Source organism: Phyllopteryx taeniolatus, chromosome 12, assembly GCF_024500385.1.
Source record: "Phyllopteryx taeniolatus isolate TA_2022b chromosome 12, UOR_Ptae_1.2, whole genome shotgun sequence".
Taxonomy (NCBI): Eukaryota; Metazoa; Chordata; class Actinopteri; order Syngnathiformes; family Syngnathidae; genus Phyllopteryx; species Phyllopteryx taeniolatus.
Window position 1 is genome coordinate 10,842,489 of NC_084513.1, and position 23,372 is coordinate 10,865,860.

At 40.1% G+C, this 23,372-nt stretch overlaps 1 protein-coding gene across 15 annotated transcripts in view; it reads left to right on the top strand.

Annotated features, from left to right (window-relative positions):
- fmnl2a (formin-like 2a) overlaps positions 1-23,372 on the top strand; it is a 79,540-nt gene that overhangs the window by 9,543 nt on the left and 46,625 nt on the right. For all 15 annotated transcript variants that reach the window (XM_061791240.1, XM_061791244.1, XM_061791243.1 and 12 more), the window contains exons 2-3: positions 17,024-17,107; positions 21,536-21,616. In XM_061791240.1, coding sequence (XP_061647224.1) covers positions 17,024-17,107; positions 21,536-21,616 — 165 coding nt within the window. The remainder of the gene's footprint in view (positions 1-17,023; positions 17,108-21,535; positions 21,617-23,372) is intronic.

Consider the following 23,372-nt stretch of genomic DNA (forward strand, 5'->3'; position numbering starts at 1 on the left):
AAAGTTTGGGATCCTTTCACACTTAACTAGGAAGATAAAGTGCAATGTGTACCACAACAGCACGTCTACGGTCTCCAGCACAAGGCAACGTAGATGTTAGTTAATTTGATATAGCCTACCATCACTGGTTAGACCATACTGTAATGCCCCCGAAAGTGGTAAACCACACTTTTAATCGCTTTATTGAACAAGAATACAATAACAAACATGTAATAAGCCCGTTTATACACTTAACACGCATAACAGCCATTGGCTGACACCCACATCACTCGCCAATGCCAGGCCTCTCAAAGTCACAGATACTACAGTAGAATGTGATGATATTACCTGCACCTCCAATGCAGATGTTCTTGTGCTTAATAATGCAAAATCTATTTTTATCCGATTACTCGAATCAGTGAGATGATCGGTAAAATTCGATGGCTTAAGCCCTAGTCCACTGTATTATGTACTACTGTAGTATGTATTATATTATATTTAAAATACAGTGGTACCTTTACTTATGAGTGCACCAGCAGTTTTCTGAGTCACATGCCGTAACCTGGTAAATTTTTTTATTTCTGTGTGTTGTGAAACAAAATTTGAAATGTTAGCGAGCTTCAGATACGCCACCGCTATATGGTGGCAGAGAACCCCACAACATCCAGCTGCCATCCTGCATCTCACATTTTGAGATACGAGTAATTTGAGTTACGAGCTCAATCACGTAACAAATTAAGACTCATAAGTAGAGGTATCACCTCTACCTTGAGCGTCTGAATCCCGGCGCAAAATACTGGTACACAGGAAATGCTATATTTTTTCACAAGAACTCTGTATTTTGCAGGATTGGGAGGTTTGGCTATTAAACACTACCAATAAATTTGTCTTCTACTAATTACAGAATATTACAATATGCACAAAATCATTCTTTCGTGAGCTGTTGGCTGACCATAAGGAAAAATGTTGGAAAAATCTAGGGAGGTCATTACTATGAGTTGGCCTATAGTGTTTTTTTGCAGCCTGAGGAGATTAGAGCCCCAACCTTGTTGAAGTGCATTTATCATTGGTTAAGATCTGTACAGGCTCCAAGATGGCACCTGTACGGTGAGAGGTCAGATTATCGGGCCCAAAGTGTCTCCTCAGGGTGGGCGTTTTGTTGTAACCTGCCAAGAATGTTGATGTTTACATGGCTTCGATACGAAACAAATTCTAATGTCACGCTGACCAATCGGCAGTTTAAATCATGTGACATTGGTGTTCTTTTTTTTCTTGGACAGCCTTGAGCTACACAGTGTTTGTACAAATACGATATTGCAGAACTGCAGGATGTGTTCAACTAATTTGCTGTCATCATGAGGCCTTTTGAAACTAATTTGAATTTGTGGTGCCTTTGCCAGGGAGGGGTTTGTGGTCTTTCTGATGATGTTGTCTATCTGGGAGCATTTTGTGACCCTGCTTGGTTGACCTACTTTTTGAACAAACTTTTTCTTTCCTGCCTGTTTTTCAGTGGCAGCTTTTTGAAGTTGCTTCAGTCACAAAGAAGCAGGCTGGCTGGCTGACCAGCATGTTGCCAGAATTAACATATGCAGTGCAGAATGGGAGGCCCTGTTGCATTTCAATGTACCTTTGCCAGAGTTTGATACAGACCCCATCCTGGCTCCAGACAATGCAACAGTCTGTTGTTTCAGGCTCGACTGGACCCCAGGAACCCCCTACAGGAGACCTGTAAACCAATCTGAAAAGAGTGGAGATTAAGGGATGACATTTTCGTAAAACTCCCAACTGTACAAATATAATACAACACAAGCTCGCAATTATTTTCCTCTGCAAATGTCATAAAAGTAGACAAAAGCACAGGCTACATGTCTTGTTCTGTTTTACGAGCTGTGAAAATACCACAAATAGTTGGTTTCCACATAAATAGGTGACTGTGCATCACAATCTCCTGTTACTTTTCAAATTATCTGGAAAATAACACAAGCATTTCTTGTCCAGGATACTTTTTAAACATTGGTTTATATCATAATACAACAGTGAAACCTTATAGAGCAGTGGTTCTCAAAACCTTTTTGGGTATGGTCAAAGACAAGACTGAGGTTTAAAGGTCCCATATTTTGGCTATTTAGACCCCCATAGATTGACTCTCTAATATAGACTTAGTATAAAAAAATTTGATTTTGACCTGATTTCATTCCTCTCGCCAGAACAAAGTCTGGAATTTAGCAATGCGTGTACGACTTTAATTAATATTTCACAGGTTTACTAAGGCACCATAGAGCCAGTATTACATCACAAATACTAGAAACATTTGTTAAAATATGACACCTTTAAAGTCTTAAAAAGTGGTATATTTAATATTATCGTAAGCCTCTGTAACATTATGCACAGTTTGAACATTAACACTGCTTAAATACACAAACCCCAATTTCAAAGAAGTTGGGACGTTGTGGAAAACGTAAATAAAAACCAGGGATGTTCAGATACAACTTTTTTACTTCCGATACGATACTGATATTGCAGCTTTGAGTATGGGCCGATACGATTATCAGTATGAATCATACATACTTTTATTTATTTTTTAGTATGGAATGTTAGAAACTGCTTCAATCAAGTAATAATATTATTCAGAGAACAACAGCGAGAGTGACCCATTTATTCCTATTCAAATGGTTACATGATGTTTAAGTTTAAACATAAGAATATACTACAATTGACTAAAGTCAATACAAATTAAATAAGAAAATCCTGAAAAATAGCCTTAATGAAACCGAAAAACCCCCAAAATATATATTTAAATTTAAACATTACCATAGTGTAACTTAAACATAAGCATATTGTACAATCGAATAGATTAAATATAACATAAATTACAAGACCATGATAAATAATCCCAATAAATCCAATAAATACAAATTATACTTTTAAAGTGCAAAATAACATCCACCATCCATTTTGAACACCACTTATCCGGGTTGGGGTGACAGGGCGCTGGAGCCTATCCCAGCTGACTTTGGGCGAAAGGCGGACTACACCCTGAACTGGTTGCCAGTCAGTCGCAGGGCACATATAGACACGGACAACCATTCGCACTCACATTCACACCGTCACTGAGTGTTAACTGAACCCACGCTGCCCACACCAAAGTCAGGTGAGTGTACCACTACACCATCAGTGACTGAGAAATAACAATTCAAGTTTACTTCAGTAATTTTTTGAATGTCAGTACATGGAACATTTGCTTTATCCACATGTGCGGCAACACTGTGCATGTCTTGACCTCTGAGGGGCAGTGTGGTGGACGCAATGTGATACACACTTGCAGTAACGTAAAGAAAGTGGAAGTCACAATCGAATATTGTTAATAAAACAAAATTTAAATAAAATTAAAAAGTTAGAAGAATATATGTATGCCTGAGAGTATTGTTATATTAGCTGCTTGTATGTGTTTGTACAGCATTTGTGTACCAGTATTCATTATTTTGAGAGCTATAAATGCCGCGAGTGTGTGCCTTGCTACTTTGTTAGCACCTTAGTAACCTGTTGTTGATCACATGGGCCCTGCATGCTATGGATGTGGTCTGGGCGTCTGCTGTCTTGGAATGCACTGCTTGTATAAAAGTGCTTATATCAAAGATTTTAGATCCAGTCCGATATAATCTGATACTTTTCTGATAGCGGACTAGGGCTGCACGATATGGCCCAAAACCAATATCTTGATATTTTTAGGCTGTATTGCGATGAAAGATATACAGGGTGATTGAAAAGTAACTCCTATTTTGAAATACTTTATAATTTATTATTTATTACTTTATAATTTATTTCTGAACTATAATTCTTACAAGAAATTATTATTTTATTATTATTTTTTTTTGCTCGCAGTAGCTCGGTATAAAATATGCAGTACATGGTTGCCATAGTCGCTGTAATAAATACATCAAATTACTGGAATGATAAATTTTTTAAAGTTTATTTAAGGTATATTAGCAAAAGCTGCATTAGTGCCTTAGTTTAGCAATGTTTAGCTTGATGCTGAGGGGAAATGTTCAAAAATATATTTGATTGAAAATAAAATTAACTGAAAATAAAATAAAACTGCATCATGGTTTCCACTCCCGTCAACTTCTGCCATCATGGTTTCCACTCCTGTCCATTCGCGGTAACTTTGTTTTCATAGTTGCTGCTCCTGCCCGCTCCTGATGACCTTCAGCCTCTAGTCCAGAACCGTCTTCCATTGAAATGTGGCGCATTATGAACCACAAAATACGACAACGGAGACCTTTACTGTTGAGCAACTTAAGTTGTACATCAAGCAAGAATGGGAAAGAATTCCATCTACAAAGCTTCAACAATTGGCGACCTCAGTTCCCAAACGCTATTGAGTGTTGTTAAAAGGAAAAGTGATGTAACACATTGGTAAACATGTCCCCTGTTCCAGTTTGCATGCATCAAATTCAAAATGAGAGAATATTTGCAAAAAATAAATAAAAACAGGGCGGCACGGTGGACGACTGGTTAGAGCGTCAGCCTCACAGTTCTGAGGAGCGGGGTTCAATCCCCGGTCCCGCCTGTGTGGAGTTTGCATGTTCTCCCCGTGCCTACGTGTGTTTTCTCCGGGCACTCCAGTTTCCTCCCACATCCCAAAAAAAACATGCATTAATTGGGGACTCTAAATTGCCCATAGGTGTGAATGTGAGTGCAAATGTTTGTTTGTATGTGCCCTGCGATTGGCTGGCAACCAGTTCAGGGTGTACTCCGCCTCCTGCCCGATGATAGCTGGGATAGGCTCCAGCACGCCCGCGACCCTAGTGAGGAGAAGCGGCTCAGAAAATGGATGGATAGATGGATGGAAATAAAAACAGTTCATCAGTTTGAACATTAAATATCTTGTCTTTGTAGTGTATTCAATTGAATATAGGTTGAAAAGGGTTTGCAAATCATTGTTTACGTTTTACACAAAATCCCACCTTTGTTGGAATTTAGGTTTGTATTAAAAAAACCCTCCTTAAATGACTCTGTTAAAATGTAATTTACATAAGTCTAATATAAATGGTATAGAAATGTTTAAAAACGAAAGCTTAAATGCAAGTGTATTGAACTTCAAAGTTAAATGGAACTGAGCACAATTCCTTCCAAGATGCTGACTGACATCCAGCTTGTTTTCAATTTTAAAACAATTGTTCCCATAGGAAATACTAGCAATGTAATGAATCTGTTGAGGCGTCCAAAGCATCATAAAACCATAAAAAAGTAGTGATACAGGCATTTTTTAAACATTCTTCATGGCCATACATGTGGAATATTAAGTTACCCACTGGTAATATTAATACAGTGGGGACCTCTATAGTTGAACACGATCCATTCTGTGACACTGGTTGACTTCTAAGTTGTTTTACTGGTGATTTCAAAAATCTTTTCCCCATAGGAAATAATTTTAAAGGTAATTATTTTTTTCCAATCAAACTGGAGCTATCATGAAACCTTATTAATTGTTATTAGAAAAATATATCCCTTTGCACTTACAAAATGTATTCTATGTGAATTATAACCTCATAATCTTGTTTTAGTGCGAGGATAAGAAAGTTGACCTTGATCCCTCTCTCGCTCAGATATTGAATTATCACTTTGCTGTGAGACAAAGCAATATGTTTGTGGTTGGGGGTGCCAGTTGCATGAGACAGATGATAACTGCCTGTTCACGTGTGTATAGATGACCTCGCCTATGGAGAAATAGGCAGACACTTCCTAGAGCCATCGGGTTGTACTTGAATTGTGTCTTATTGCTATAGCTCATTATTCTCAAAGTACTTGTCCTGTGTCTTGTCTACAAAAGGCTCAACATTTTTCCATTGAAAACTACAGGCCATGTTTTAGGCAAGTTATGTCAGAATAAATAACTAAATAAGTAAAAGTACTCACCTTTTGAATATTCTTGACGGACATACTGTGTAGACAGAATGGAGAGGGAACATGATACTGTTAGTTGACATGTATTTTTGTGCTATAGTAGTTGTACTGTTTTATTAGTTCAAATGTTGTTTCTGAAGGACAGTGTTTCATAGAAGCAGTGTGTGTCATATTTGCTTAAAGCTGCTTAAAATGCAAGGCCATCGAGAATGTAACAATACACCATAATGATATTTCGTTCCTGGGACAGTTGTCAACAGAGCTTTACAAAAGTTCCCCTTTATTAAGTGGTTGCATATGTTGGGATGTTGTGATTAATTGAAGACCAGGATTAAAGGATCTGCGGGATTATACTTAGCCGCGGTAGTCAATTAGCCCTCCTCTCCTCCCTTTGGCCCTGTCACACATCTAAATATCCTTTTTGCAGTTGAGTCATTTACTCTATTTCATCGCCCTCTTGTTTTCTATATTCATGAAGGAATGATGCAACTTTGTCTCAAGTCTGTCAAACAATTATTCTGATGTAAGACTTATAGCGTTAAGTCATATCAATTTGTCCATCTTTTATTCATATTCTTGGTGTCCGGAGCAAGAACACGGAGTCCATCGCGGTCCGCACACTTTTGCAACCTAACATCTGGCCTGACCAGGCCTCCTCTGTGGTCATGTAACACTTGTTTTATTTGGACAGCTAACTCCCTGCTGCGCCAAACCATTCTCCATAATGTTTCCGCTGTTTTGGAAGGGATTCACCCTTTTTGTATCAAGGGGAGCATTTGTCTAGTTGCATTGTTTACTACATATTCTAGTCCAGATTCGTTCGAATGAGTAGTGAGACCATCTGTTGTCCTTATTCAATATTGTATTATTTTGCTGTAAAGAGGAAGTTAGATTTAAGTCCACTCACACACAGCTGACACACAGTACCATGCAATGTTTAATGACTTATTTCCAACCAGCAATTTTAGTAAAAAAGTAAATAGTAAAACAGGTCCAGCTAGCAGGAATAAAAAAAATAAATACAAAACTGAGGACCATGGAAGAAACCATCCATCCATCCATCCATTTTCTTTACCGCTTATCCTCACTAGGGTCACGGGGTGCTGGAGCCTATCCCAGCTAACTTCGGGCGAAAGGCGGACTACACCTTGAACTGGTCGGCAGTCAATCGCAGGGCACATGTAGACACAGATAACCATCCGCACTCACATTCACAGCGTCACTGAGTGGGAACTGAACCCACGCTGTCAGGCAAGTGTACCACTACACCATCAGTGACCTGGATTACATTTTTATCTTAATAATGTAGATATAGGAATTTGTTTTCACTTTGAATCACATGGCATGACTATTTGTTAGTCTTCTTCATTTAACCAGGAAGTACCCACAGTAACAATCAAATGTACAACCGGTAATGAAACATCCATCATTCATTTTCCGAACGGCCTATCCTCACTAGGGTCACGGGTGTGCTGGCGCCTATCTCAGCTGACTTGGGCAGACACGCGATTTACGCCCTTAACTGGTAGCCAGTCAATCGCAGGGCACATATAAACAACCAGCCATTCACACTCACATTCACACCTACGGACAATTTAGAGTCTTAAATTAACCTACCATGCATGTTTTTTTTAATGTGGGAGGAAATCGGAGTACCCAGAGAAAACAACCCAAACAGGGAGGCCGGATTTGAACCTGGGACCTCAGAACTGTGAGGCAGATGTGCTAACCGGTCGTCCACCATGATGCCAGTAAGGAAACAAACAAGTGATAAGCATATACACAAGCTGGCGAAGGCCACAACTCACGCCGAATCACTGAACATGCCAGCCAACTCTACACTCTCATTTACTGACACCCACGTCACTCACCAGGCCCCGCCGTTTGAAGCCATACACACTCAGTCACAGATACAACAGTAGAAAGTGAAGATGGCCACCTCAATTGGATAAAAATAATACCCGCACCTCACACGTTATTGTGTTTAGTCACGCAAAATACATTTTTATCTGTTTAATTGATAGGATAATCATAGAATACTCAATTATTAAAATATGATACCTGCAGTCCTAATCACAATGTACTACATCCCCAGCTTCCCAGTGGCATTATGGTAGTACATACATGGAATCAAATTTGTACTGCTAAATGTGCTTTGTTCTTCAACACATAATGGTAAGGAGGAAATTAAACTTCCATAGCGTCGTCCCGAATAACGTTTTCTACGGGCTGATAAATGTGGTTCGTCATAAAAATGTACATGATCATTATAGTCATCATTGGCGAGGAAGATGAATGGAATTTTGTTGGAATGCGGTTGCATGAGGGGGGAAATGAGAATGCCAGAACCAAAACATTTGAGCGTTCGGTCGTAAAACATTCCAGGCAACAGCTTCACAAATATAAACAGGACTGTCCCAATGAAGGCGGCGGCTGGGCCGAGCTGGGACAGGAGGGGTGCGTCGGTGGTGGGGGTGTTTTTTGGGGATTACAAAACTAATCTGAGAACAGACGGACGGGGGACACCTGTGGCCCCGCAGACCTTTAAGGATTACAGCGGCATGCTGTGATAATGAACGGAGGACTGGGTGCTTCGGGTAGCACGTGCCTCAATGCTACCCTGCGCCATTCACGCCACAAAATGTAATTGCTCTCAGCCATTACGCAGTCTTGTCACATACTGTTGTAGTGTATGGACATTTGTACCTTGAAATTACTTAACCTCACATTAAATGCTTAAAAACAACCCGCAATAGTCATTTATGGGAGTGTCTGGGAGTCATATCCGCTGGGTTGAGCAATTGAAAAAAAGTTCTTATGACTGCTTTTACAGTGTACATGGTATTGTCAGTGGGTTTCTTGTTGTGGCATGTCAGAGTGTGAGCTGATGAAGTAATACTGGAATTGCTTCGAACAACCTTGATTGCTAATGTGGGAAAATGAATGATGATCATTATCTTTTAGGTATTTTTCGGGTATAGGAGAAACTTTCTCTGTGAATGTTCTGAAATCTGTTTTCATGCCACTGTTGAGTAGAATAATGCTGCCTGGTGGAGTTGGGAAATAGCGGAGATCTTCGTAGATGTAGCCCAACTTCCCATAACTAACATCCTCTTCCACAAAATTTATATGATTCTTAAAGAATAATTGATTTATAATGCCATCCATTCCAAAAATACCTTCGGTGCAGTATAGCTTCAGTTTTGACACAATTTCAACATATTCCTGTCTCAAACATGCAGCACCTAAAAGCTCTTTTTTGTGTGTCAAAAACACCGTATTATGTCAATTTGCCAGAGCAGTTACAGCATACAGTGAAACCTTGGTAAATCGCAGTCTCCAAAACTGAGACCAAAAATGGCTTTAACCGGAATATATGTTTTGGGCATTTCTCAAAGTTGTACTTTCTGTTACAATGGTTTCGGCGAAACTAGAACAAAGCCATAAAATGAAATTCATAAAACAAAACAAACAACAAGACTCTAAATTGCCCGTTGGCATGACTGTGAGTGCGAATGGTTGTTTGTTCCTACGTTCCCTGCAATTGGCTGGCAACCAGTTCAGGGTGTACCCCGCCTCCTGCCCGATGACAGCTGGGATAGGCTCCAGCACGCACGCGACCCTAGTGAGGAGAAGCGGCTCAGAAAATGGATGGATGGATGGAAAACAAACAACAACAACAAAAACGGCAGTCATGATGATGCTAGGGTGTGCTTCATTTTTTAAAATTATACTTTAAACAAGTTAAAGAAGTTAACTTGGTTTTAACCAGCACAACAATTAACTATGCTAACATGCTACTTAAACAGTTACCTGTACAGTATCATAACTGAACTATGTGTTACAGGCTACATTAAAGAATATGTAGTTGGATGTTAAAATGTTAGTAATGACAAGTTGTTGCGCTAAAAAATGTTGCATTAGAGTGAAACATTTGCCATGTTCAAGAAAGTTTTGGGTTTTGTGCTTTGAAACAATATTTTCTTAACATAAAACACATTTTCATGACAATTGCAAGATGTAATGTGATTATCAAGTATCGGAACTCAGTATTGACGAGTCCCGGTACTCAAGTGTATTCGGTCAGAAAATTTGCTATTGGTGCATCCCTAGTTTGTACAAAGTTTTACATTGGCTAAACATTTTCTTACGTAAGACATTTAAAAGTTTCATATCCTCCAGTGACAAATAGTGTTCATCTTTCAAGGGGCCACTACTTTACTACTACTTTATGATAAAAGAACTTTCAGTGTAACAGGGTTTTGCTGCACATCCCATGATAGAATATTTTACTCTCAGAAGTTGAAAATGCCTCTCAAACAGCTTGGTTTTACACAGTGGTATGAGAGTGAAAGACGTCTGTCATGTGGGCTGTGTTTTCTTTTTAGTCCCTCCAGCCAGCTGTGTTGGGAAGGTTGTGCCCCTGCAGACCTCCTCGGAGCTGGTGGGTGGTTGGTGTGATTTAAACCAGCTGTCTATTTTTGGTAATTTTATGTCATGGGCTTTTTTTAATGAGAGGATTCATGGATGCTAATTGGTCGTGTTTTTGTCTTGAGTCTTTAGGCCAGAGGCAAGATAAACATAAAGTGATATCAACTGCAACTGTTTGCCGAAGGTCTGCCTGTTGTTTATGACATTAAAGCCGTCGTCTTTGATGAGCCTGTTAGGTCGTAACAACCACTATGACCTGCATAGTGACCTAGCTGCAGCTCCACAACAAGCGGTAATCAACAACTCGTTAGCCTGATAGACGAAGGGGATCAAACTAGGGTCCAATAACCTGAAGAGCTGTGCCCATATTACAGCACTTACATGCCAGAATTCTTTTGAATATTGCAAGAATAGTGACGCCAAAGCAGAGACAGTAAATAAATGAAGACCTGCAAGTGATGGGCTTTCAACTCTCTTCTCTGCCATAGAAATCTGTTTGCAATGTGCACTTTTTGGTTGTCGGGTGTTCATTCCTGGGATTGGTCCAAACCATATGGTAAGTGGCTTGCAATACTGTCCTGTATCACCTTGAAAGTTTATAGTAAAACATTACAATAAAATCAATTTGTTTGTTGTTTGATTTTGGCAGTAGCCTTACTTTGAGCAGCTGACACACACATGCCTGCCGTAAAATGACTCACTTTTCATCCGTAAAAGGGTAAAACTTTAGCAATGTCTTTGATGATTGAGTATCTAGCAATGTCTTTGATGATTGAGTATCTCGCCATAGCTCCAGTATAACACTCCAATACACAGCAACCCCTCATGTCAAACACACAGATACAATTTATTCTGGTTGGGTCTAAATAGACCTGCCAGATTATGGCCAAAATAATAATTACGATTATTTTGATAAACATTGTAATAACAATTTGTAATCATCATTATTCCTCGTTAGGGAAAAAAGTGTTATTTTTATTGCACTACTTTTTCACAGACAATATATGTTTTCAGTTCAAAATGAATCTTTAAGAATAAATGAAAGATAATAATTACAAAAATAAATGTACCCAAAAATTCTACTTTAGCAAGGGCTAACTGAATAAATGTGCTATTAAAAAGTGTAATCACAAATTTCAACTTAATGGAAGCAAATACAGTTCAGGCATACAAGGCAATAAGAAAAAGCTGCAAGCAATGACTTTTCAGTTGAAAATCCACGTCGTCAATATAGTGAATTGTTAAGGACGGTCCGTCTACGTTGTTCTGCTTGACCATTGGTCAGTTGTGCACAGTCACAAACTGCAAAGAACTCGACAGTTGTGATTTCCCTCTCTATTTACTCCGAGTTTTTTCATTGCGGTCAGGCCAGCTGAAAAGTTGAAGCCTAGCCAAGCGCTACAACGATTGTTAATAGTGTCTTACCATGACACGCCGCCTCGCTGCCAATGTGCTGAAAGGACCAACTTCAAAGTAAAAGCTTCATATGTTACTACATTGGACATCAATGCCATTTTAGGGTTTTATTTTGAAGTTGACAATGGAGCGCAGTGCTGGAGCTTAATGAAGCCTTAACCATGCCTCCTGGTGGATAACTGCCTAGGTTGCGGGCACTGCTCCAAATGAAGCAGTTTCCATATGGAGCAGTGCCCACGTTTTAACTGTAAAAAGATTGTCGACGATCAGGCTCATTTAATCGGGTCAGCCAAAATCGTGATCACGATTAAAATTCGTTTAATACTGATGCCGTAGGTCTAAACAAATTTTCCTGTTGGAAATCATAAAAACCTGTTTTAGAGTCAAATTGTATGACCTCAGGTGAGTTCTACTTTAGAGATTCACTGTACTGTACGATCAAATTAATTAAATTAATTTATGAATGAGGAGTCATTTAGGACACAATATGAAACTATTTGTATTGTCACTGCTTTTCAACATCTTGAAAAGTACATTTGTTTTCGCCTTCTAAAATATAGCTTGTCTAAAAAAGGTTAGCTTTTCTGGTGGTTAAGTGAAGCTTGATGTCCTTTTTTGAAAGTCTTGTCGGTGACTAGGTTGTTAATAGTTAATGACAATTTAATAGGAAATTGGAAAAATTACAGATGATGAGCATAGATCACATTGTATGAACATGGCTGAGATGCTGTGCTGGAAAGCCTGTGCTTATACATTGGTACCTTGACTTTAGAGTTTAATTTGTTCTAGGACTACGCTCGTAGCTAAAAATCTTTCCCTCTTAAAATGAATGGAAATGCCATTATTCCGTTTCAGTCCCACATAGTAATCAATTTGTGTGCACACGCCTTGGCCCCTAGGGGGCAGTATAATAGACACACAAAGAAGAGACTTAGTAAGATGCAGTAACATTGGTGGGTTTTTGCAGAGAATAAAGAATACATGCCTGTGAGTATTGTTATATTTTCTGTATAAATGTGCTGCTACATTTTGTGTTCAAATATACTGTACATTGCGTAAAGACCGTAACATCAATGCTAGTTTTGTTAGCCCATCTGTGGCGTTACGCATTGTGTGGTAGCATTAAGCTAGAGGATCTTCCTAAGGCAGTTCTTCTTTGTTTTATGTTTAGTTTAATGGTAAACTTCAACTGTAGTGGCAATACACAGCTACGGGACATTTGTTGAAGAATTGTTCACTACTTTCCAGATGCTGCTTATTGTGAATTGACTTGAGTTCGCTGCCACCATCAAGCATTCTCCTCTCAAAGTTTTGCTCGCAAGTCAAAGCAAAATATCAGACGAGCGATGGCTCATATCTAGAAAAACCCTTAAGTCGGGTGACTTGTAAGTTAAGGTATTACTGTATTTTAGAGGGTGATGATCAAGCAAAGGTTATGGTCAGCAAAGGTTATGGTCGAGGGGTGCGGAGTCTCACTAATTATAGCTTTGTACATTAGAGATCATATAGATTTGTCCTAGCACAGTACTACATTCTTCAACAGAATGGTGACACATGGGTAATTTGACCAATCTGGGCCATATCAGTGTCACATCATCACAAAAGAGTAAGTAAAAGCCTTTAAAACAAATTGTGCTAAAATGTGACCATCATGCTTCTACTTGAATTCGCTAACATGCAGTACAGATGTGCGCCTCTACTGCCAGTGCAGTCTGATGGAGTTCCCTGTGTCATCTTGATTTTGTTTGTTTTTAATTGCCGCATTTAAAGAGTGTCTCATGCTTTGGGTTACTGCTTTGAGCTATGCTAGTACACAGTACAGGCACAGTTATAATTTCAGGCTTTGGTATCAGTCAGATGCAGCTGCATGTGTATGTGTTTGTATTATCAGAACTGCCTTAACTAAATTCAAACACTTTGCGTTGTGCTGTTTCGCTTTATTGGCTTGAGCAGTCTTCACAGCTGCCCGGAAGATTACAAGCAGCTGCTGTGGGCAACGGGTTATTATGGGATAAGTTACATCCCGCTATAGGATGTAGCAGAAAAATGCTTTAAAGGACATCTGTTACTCAAACGTTTATGATCTTTTTTTGGACTGCTGTCAGATCATGTGATATTTCTGGCTCCATTAGATACATGGGGTAGTGAGTTAAATGTGTCATGTGGTCGAGTCTTAACAGCTCCACCCTCATCCACATCACCCCATCCATAACATTTTATCCTTGTGTTATCAGTTGACCTAATGAATTCCCAAACCTCCTAACTTACTACCGTGACAAGCTATTTAGTTGTGATGCATAGGGTTATGTCGTCATTTAGCAAAAAATGTCAGCACTCCCAAGTTCTAAAACTCAAACAACTCAAACTGGTCCACAACCTGATGAGCTCTCAAATACGCTCAGATGCCAATCAGTGGTTGTGGACTGAAGGTAACCTGACCTCCAGTATGTCGAGCGCCTGTCATAGCTCTTTCGCGCTTGGACAACGTGAAGTAGGCTGGTACAAGTAATTATTTGCTCGACTTTTACCTTCACCAACTAGGAAGACCACAGCTGAGTGAAACCCCAATGACTCAAGTGCGCTCAATACCTCGGTTAGGTAAAAATTCCCCAAAATCGCAAAATATAACAAAGCAAACCTTCATATCGTGACCAAACTTTCAGATGTCATATATCCGGTTTTTAACTTAAATCAGTGCCAGCTGTTTTTAATGCAGTCTCAACAACACAAAACCGCATCCAATGGACTGATCTATACTGAAAATACTGAGCTCCGCCTTCAAAGCCATCAATAACCTTGCCCCGCCATATCTTGCTGACCTCCTGCACATTGCCATACCCTCCCGCTCCCTCAGATCTTCGTCCTCCATCCACCTCACCGTCCCTTCTGCCCGTCTGTCCACCGTGGGGGACAGAGCCTGCAGAGCCTTTTAACAAAAACAAGACTCTGAAAACAAAACAAAAAAAACCAAGGCTTTTGATGGCAAAATATTGATTTACAGACATATAACTAATAAACGCGCCGGCTCGAGATGAACGTCAGTGTCTTCTTTACATGGCGTTCGCAATTCACTCCATGAACTTTTTCATCGTTTCTCATAATCATGGCACATACTTTTTACTACCTACTGCATACTCTGTTTTTACCATGCATACAGTATTGTGTATACTGTATAATATGTTCATGTGTGAGGTGCCTGAACTAGTCCAACTTCCAACATGTTGGCATTTCTTTTCCTCACGATCGACGTGACAAGCCGAGATTCTACGCCTAATCTTTATCTTCTTCTCAGAAGCGGTGCTGATCTCAAATCCAAAGCGATGCAATGCCGCCCTCCACCTTCTTACAGTGGTTTACAAACCTGGATTTCACAGACAAGCTAGTCGAGACCCTCCTCCATAGCAACCTGTTTAAAATGTACTTGAGGAATATATAGGGCAGTGGCAGTAAATGGTTGGATTTCAGTTGAATGAGTTAATATATTACAGGACAGGAAGCTGGAACTAGGTAGTTATCTGGCCACTTCCCCTGATTCCCAGCATTGAGTTGAATTTGTAGCCTCTTAGCATCTGCTGAATAGTAATTAAATTTGCTGGTCATTCCTGCAGGGGAGACTGGAGCGCACTGAAACCTTTCTTTGTACTGAATACACCCCTCTGTCTTGTCAAGCAAGTTCACTTGTATGAATCTGTTTTTTGCAATATCACTCTTCTTATTAGTCACTATAAGTTGTCACAAGGATTTTTACAATCTGTCAATTGTCCAATTGTCTGTTACAAATGTACTATTTCATTATTATAATGCATAGCCATGAAGGCCACTGACAAATAAAAATGTTTGAAGAACTCCGAAGCCAGTTGGAGACTGGACGACTCTCGCTCAGCATCTGACTCTCCATTACTCATTCATGAAAATAGACTTCATCGGAAGGCATTCATCATCTATCGTCCCCTTTGCACCCCCTGCAGAGCTCTGCTGGAAAATCCATGGAGAAGAAAATGAAGACTCAATAACTGATATGATCCGGGCAGTCCAATCAGGGCGGTGGGAAAACTGTGGAAAACACTGTCACGAACCAAAACCAAACTACTTAAAATGTATTATTTTTTTTACCACCAAGACCTTTCTTTAGCTTCTTGCTTTTTTATCCCTTCGAGAGCAGATACAGCAAGTTTTGAACCACAATAAAATACTTATATATATATATATATATATTTTATTTTTTTAATTATTTTTTATTTTATTTTTTTTCTTCTTCATTTTAGGAATAATTTTCAGTTGGAATACTGAATACTGTGAAGGGCAGAAGAAACAAAAAAATGCGAGTGAGTGAGTGTTGACGGGGGTGTTGGGAGTCCAAGCAAACTTTAGGTGTGACTTAACCCTAAATTGTTTAGCTACATACAGTAAACATACTCCAGAGAGTACAATTGATTCTTTTGTGATTTACATTGGAGCAGAGTGAGTCATGCGTTGGCCTCAAGATACGAAAACTGCAAAGGTGCTCAGACATAAAGCAGATGTTAACGACGGGAAGCAAAATAACACATTTGTTTTTGTGTGAAAACCTTTGAATGAGAGTCGACCTTATTTTTCAGACATGGATTGATGACAAACACATGGATCAGATTAGATTCCAATTCCATATAAACCACTAGTTGACATAACAGGAAGTCAATACTCTATGTTGAAGTTATCAGTTGTGGTGCCATGGTTTTAATTATAGAGCTTATACACTTTATTAGCGCTCTTGATGAGACAGATCTTATTTCATCTGAGGTGTTGAGCGTGTCCTTTGCTGCTCTTCATATTGTCAGACGTTTACTCATTAGCGGCTTTTCCATCCACTGTAAAAATAGTCCTGATGGTTTCAACTGAGGCTCTATGCAAGGAGATATATTCTTAATTTCAACACATTCCATCGTGCCCTGTTCCCACTGTTCCTTGGACTTGGCTAATGAGAAGCAACAAACACAATATGATTTACAGTTTTTAGTTTAATGGCGTCACTGCATTGCTGCTACTTTATATAGTTTTATTTATCGGCGGCAATAATCTTGTTTGCAGTATAACACACTCACCCACCACAACATTAGTTACTGCAGGACAATCCAATGAGATCCAATATTCTGCATTTAACAAAGATGTGATAAAGCTCTGTTAACTTTCTTTCTTCTGCGCGTGTGGGCCTATTGTCAGTCTGGCTCGCCGGCTGTTGACTGTACCCCTGTGATGTGATGATATTTCATCATCCACGGCCAATTAACTATGACGTTCTTCTCTCCTTCAGAACTCAATGAATCTTCCCCCAGACAAAGCTCGCCTGTTAAGGCAGTATGACAACGAGAAGAAGTGGGAGCTCATTTGCGATCAGGTGGGTTGATACTGTATGATGTAAACCCTATACACTAATGTCATACTATTGCTCACATTGATTGCTCTCACTGGTTGCAATATTAGGTACACATACACCTTCTAATCTGATTTACCTTTGCAAAGATGATAGTTCAGTTTTTATTGACACATATTAAATAAAAAATGTTGTTATTCTGATTTTTGCCGGCACGGTGGGAGACTTGTTTGCACATCTGGGGACCGGGGTTCAAATCCCAGCCCCGCCAGTGTGGAGTTTTCATATTCTCGCCGTTCCTGGGTGGGTTTTATCCGGGCACTCTGGTTTCCTCCCACATCCCAAAAACATGTGTGGTAGGTTGATCGAAGACTCTAAATTACCCGTAGGTGTGAATGTGAGCGCGAATGGTTGTTTGTTTCTTTGTGCCCTGCGATTGGCTGGCGATCGGTTCAGGGTGTACCCCGCCTCCCGCCCGAAGATAGCTGGGATAGGCTCCAGCAGCCCGCGACACTAGTGAGCATAAGCGGTAAGGAAAATGGATGGATGGATGGGTTATTCTGATTTTAGTTTGCAGCGATATAGTACTGCTTAGAGGTGTTTGGTTAGCCTTAGCTACATAATCAGGGCATAAGGGGACAGTTATTGTGCCTACTAGCACACCTACCAAGCCCACCTTTCAATGCAGCACTATGAATGCCAAGCACTTGACAAAGAACAAGTCAACTGGAGCTCTGGAGAAAAGACTGACCTTCTCTTCCGGAATGACAATTAACTAAGTACTTTGTAGACTGATAGGACTAAGGATGTGCACCAGACTGACTATATTTCCTCAATCAACTGAGGGGAAAATTAATACTGTCCTTTAGCCATTAAGCCTCTTTAGGTAGCTCTGATGGTTTTCACCATGGAACATTTGGTAGAGCAGCGCAAGTGCAAAATGAAGTTTGAAGTGATGGAATTGGAAGTGCTAGTGGAAGAAACAGATGAAAATATTACTCCGTTATACAAAATAAATTGATAGCTTTGCTAGAGCTATTAATTTACATCAAAGCCATGCATGTATTGTCTGATTTAACTCATCCCAAGTGGTAATTGGATATCTGTATAACATCCTGTATAACATTGCTTTTAATACTTTAACAACATAACCGATGCTTTTAAAACTTTAGACAACATAACGGAAAAGCTGCTCTTGGAGGGGACAGCACCAATTTTTCCAGTGCATTGAAATGACCTGGACACAAGAAAATGCAGGGTGGAAAGGAGATTTGTCAATAGGTGTTATGGGATGACTCCTTCTTGTAGCTGGCTCAAGTCAGCCCTTCAGAAGCTCCAAAATTACATTACTTAATCGCTGATATATTATAATTATTTTTTTCAGGTATTCCAAAAATGTTTACGCGAGTGGAAAGGTTCTTCGCGCTTAGTTTGTGCTACGCTGGCAATTTTTTAGACGAAATCCTGTGTGCGGCCATTTGGCAGATCATCTTCCTCATCTGTTTGCGTGAAGTTTGCGCCCATTTTTACACATGCAAACCTTTAGTAAATCATCCCCTAAGTCCTTCTGTCTTGACACACTGGCCTGGCATCAAGTGGCTTAAGTGGCTCAGCGGGACGTTCGCATCAGTTAGCCAGTGAAATAGCTTGGCCTGTTATTTGCGTCAGTGCTGGGTGTGGAAAATAACATGGGGAGCACACTGGGTGCTCAGTTGTGTTCTCGATGCTCCGCTCAGCCTGCAGCCTCCGTGACAGAGTTGTTTTCCGCCTCTGTGAGCAGAGGAGAAAATCGGATAAGAGATCAGGACCACCACCCACCCCGAGTGTATAGATAGCCACTGACCCTTTAAGGGAACAGTGCCATAGAGCCCACTGGGCGGCTGAGCGTCAGTCCGAGAGCCTCATTTTCTTAGCTACTTTTGCAGTCAGACATAGGCCAAATAGGATGAATTTTTACTATCTGGAAAACATCCATCTTCTGAATACTTACCTTAACCGATGTAGCCACCTGAAAATGAAAGTGTTCTCAGGTAGTTTAACAGTGGATATAAAAAGTCTACACACCCTTGTTCAAATGCCAGGTTTTTGTTATACAGAAAACGAGACCAAGATAAATATTTCATTTTTTTACCCTCCAATAATGTGACTATGATCTGATGATGACCATAATCTTGGTTTCAATTTTATACAATACAAAAACCTGGCATTTGGACGGGAGGGGGGTGGGGTGGGGGGGGGGGGGGGGGGAATGTAGACTTTCTCTCGCCACTGAATGTACCCAAAAGTTCATGTTAAGGGTGTAAGATAAACCATTTGTCAGAAAATGTGCCCTAGTTGATCGCTGTCCTTATTTCTTTGGCCACATCCGACTCTTGAGTACTTTGCTGTGTCATAGCTAGAGAGAGTCTCTTAGTTACCATAAAAACACTGCCTGAGGGAGGCTGAGGAATGGAGATGACAGGTACGACGCTCCGAACAACAGACCTTGCAAATGCGGGCATACCCCATAAATATTAAAGCTTCCAAGATGAAATAATGATACGACAAGATTAAAACACCCACCCACCGAAGAGTGGTCAATTGAGTGACCTTGTGCTCATTCTTTTAGTTTTACATATTTGTATTGTTTTCTGAATAGGTTTTGGACAGTTTTCAAACACAAACATGCATTTATCTCAATGGCTTCTATCCCGTTTTTATGACTCAGTCACACTAGATGAATGTGATAGCACTGCTGAGGGTGTCTGATTTTGTCTGCAGTCAGGTGAAAAGTGAATAGTGTGAAAAATAAACTCAAGTCCATTTGCCGCAATGCAAATTGTCATTTACCATAATTTCTCGTGCATAATACGTTCTCGAGTATAATTCGCACCCCCAAAATCAGGAAAACTTCCTATGTATAATGTCCACTCATGACTTTCCAACCATTAATATGCAATAAATGTTAGTGGCGAACTCCACCTAATTTGTTTTTCTAATTAAGAGAGATCAGTATTATTGTTAATTCTAATGTTTACTTGCGCTTCAGTAATGTATAAATTACTGTGGTGGACCCTAGTGTTGAGTTTTAATACTGCTGCTTTGTGGCGGTATTTTCCACCTCCCATGGGACCATTGGCACGACAGCCAGCTTGCAGAATGTATTGTAATGTAATAGACACAAATAAAGCTGCATAAATACACATAAGCTTGATAAACATTCACATTATTAAAACTATTTATGGGATTAGGGGACTAACTGACTTAAAACACCATTTTAACAACTACACAACGGCGCTAGGCACACTGGGACATCCTCTGATAGCATGCCGCCACTTGCGATCAGAAGATTTACCAGTGTGCCTCGCGCCGTTGTATAGTTATATAGAATGAGCAGCACAATGGCTATTCAAGTGATGCAGTGTGACAAAAACTGCTTGTCTATTTATGTCATTATTTCTATGTATTGTCATTACTGTTTTAAAAAAAAATAAAATACATTAAATTATTTACACTTTATTTAAAAAAAAATATATTACGGAGTGCTATTTTTCCTACACACAAAATACACATTACAACAATTTTTGTTTTTTTGGGGGGGAAAGCCTGGAACGTATTAATGTCATTTCCATTTATTTCAATGGGAAAAGATGATTCGAAATGTGATTAATTTGAAAATTAAGAGCGTGGTTATGGAATAATATGAACTCGTTATCTCAAGGCACCACTAAATCAAAGGTGTACAGGGATTTTTGGAACCACAAAGTAGAGCGCAAATTACTAATTATGGTAATAATCCCATTGATCTGAATTAGCACTAATCTTTTGCTATTTACAGTGTCTACCTAAATTTGGAGCGGTGGCTTAACCTTGTCCAGCTTATCTACCTGGTACAGTGGCTTTGAGAATGACCGTGGTTCGAGCCCGGTGTTGTCATTACATGACAATCTTCAAGACATGTTATACTGTTGGTTCTGAGAGTTTGTGCTCATCACCCACAACATCACAACCATTATCATTATATCTTGGGAAGTTATCCCGGAGCTGCTTCAGTCTGCAGCAGCCAGGCATGTCTGATACATGGGAAAAACATGATCTGGTTGGATCTTAAGCGCCAACAGACAGTTAACGGTTGCAGTTTCAAATGCTCAGGAGAGCCGTTTCAAGCGCGGATTTATTCTGGCCTGCACTGGAAAGGAAATATTAGCCTGAGAATCCAAGTTACACAAGCGAAAGCTGCGATTTTCCAAGAAAAACAGCGTCACTCATTAATCAATACGTCAAGTTTCACATTAGTGCACAGAGACGGTTTAAACCTTGTGTCCACCAAAGCACAAGCACGTTCCACTGAAGAATAACCCAGCGATGAGCAACAACAGCTTATTCATAATACATTGTCCTTGAACTTGCATGGGAGGGGTTTCTGGTAAAATCCCTTTCTTCTCTCACTTTTTTGCTTTCTCTTTTTGACAGGAGCGATTCCAAGTGAAAAACCCCCCTCACACATACATCCAAAAGCTAAGGAGTTATCTTGACCCGGCAGTGACAAGAAAGGTGAGACGGCCTTGCTATGTAATAATATTTTGTCCCATGCCTCCACCATATGCCCTTGTTCCACTGGCACAGCTTTTCCCTTCCCACTCTAACCCTCCTTCCTATCTCTTGTCCAGGATGTCCCTCCAGCTGAGCAAAGAGTACACAAAGCTCCTTGTTGAGTCGCTTTGGAAACTTTGTCGGTACAAAACAAGCAACAGTGTTTCTCAGGGTGAAGTGAAGCTAGTTTATCCTTCACACCCAAGCTTGAAAAACCGCTACTGATCAGTAAAATCAGACTTAGCTCTTATTGGTTGCCCTCTATGGGCTGACAGTGACATCACTGTGGTGAAAACTGCAACAAAAAGCATTACACAATAGAAGATAAATTAGTTCCTACTGTACAGGAATATAAGACAGAATGGGAAATTAATAGAAGAATCAGGTCAGCATACAGTGGGTACGGAATGTATTCAGACCCCCTTAAACTTTCCACTCTTTGTTATATTGCAGCCATTTGCCATTTCATTTAAGTTCATTTCCCTCTCATTAATGTACACACAGCACCCCATATTGACAGAAAAAATTGAATTATTGAAATTTTTGCAGTTATTAAAAAAGAAAAACTGAAATATCACACGTAAGTATAATAAGTATTCAGAATCAGGTCAGCATGCAGTGGGTACGGAATGTATTCAGACCACCTTAAAATTTTCCACTCTTCGTTATATTGCAGCCATTTGCTAAAATCATTTAAGTTCATTTCCCCCTCATTAATGTACATACAGCACCCCATATTGACAGAAAAAATTTAATTATTGAAATTTTTGCAGTTATTAAAAAAGAAAAACTGAAATATCACACGTAAGTATAATAAGTATTCAGACCCTTTGCTCAGTATTTAGTAGAAGCACCCTTTTGAGCTAATACAGCAATGAGTCTTTTTGGAAATGATGCAACAAGGGTTTCACACCTGGATATGGAAATCCTCTGCAATCCAGATCTCTCCAGTTCTGTCAGGATGGATGGTGAATGTTGGTGGACAGCCATTTTCAGGTCTCTCCAGAGATGCTCAGTTGGGTTTAAGTCAGGGCTCTGGCTGGGCCATTCAAGAACAGTCACGGAGTTGTTCTGAAGCCACTCCTTTGTTATTTTAGCTCTGTGCTTAGGGTCACTGTGTTGTTGGAAGGTGAACCTTGTGCCCAGTCTGAGGTCTCTGAGGACTGGAGAAGGTTTTCGTCCAGGATGTCCCTGTACTTGCCCGCATTCATCTTTCCTTCAATTGCAACCAGTCGTCCTGTCCCCGCAGCTTAAAAACACCCCCACAGCATGATGCTGCCACCACCATGCTTTACTGTTGGGACTGTATTGGACAAGTGATGAGCAGTACCTGGTTTTCTCCACACATACCGCTTAGATTACCGCTTAGATTTAAGGCCAAAAAGTTCTATCTTGGTCTCATCAGACCAGAGAATCTATTTCTCACCATCTTGGAGGCCCTTCAGGTTTTTTTTTTAGCAAACTCCATACGGGCTTTCATGTGTCTTGCACTGAGGAGAGGCTTCCGTCGGGCCACTCTGCTATAAAGCCCCGACTGGTGGAGGGCTGCAGTGACTGTTGACTTTTGAGAACTTTCTCCCATCTCCCGACTGCATCTCTGGAGCTCAGCCACAATGCTCTTTGGGTTCTTCTTTACCTCTCTCACCAAGGCTCTTCTGCTCCTAACGCTCTGTTTGGCTGGACGGCCAGCTCTAGGAAGCGTTCTGATCAACCCAAA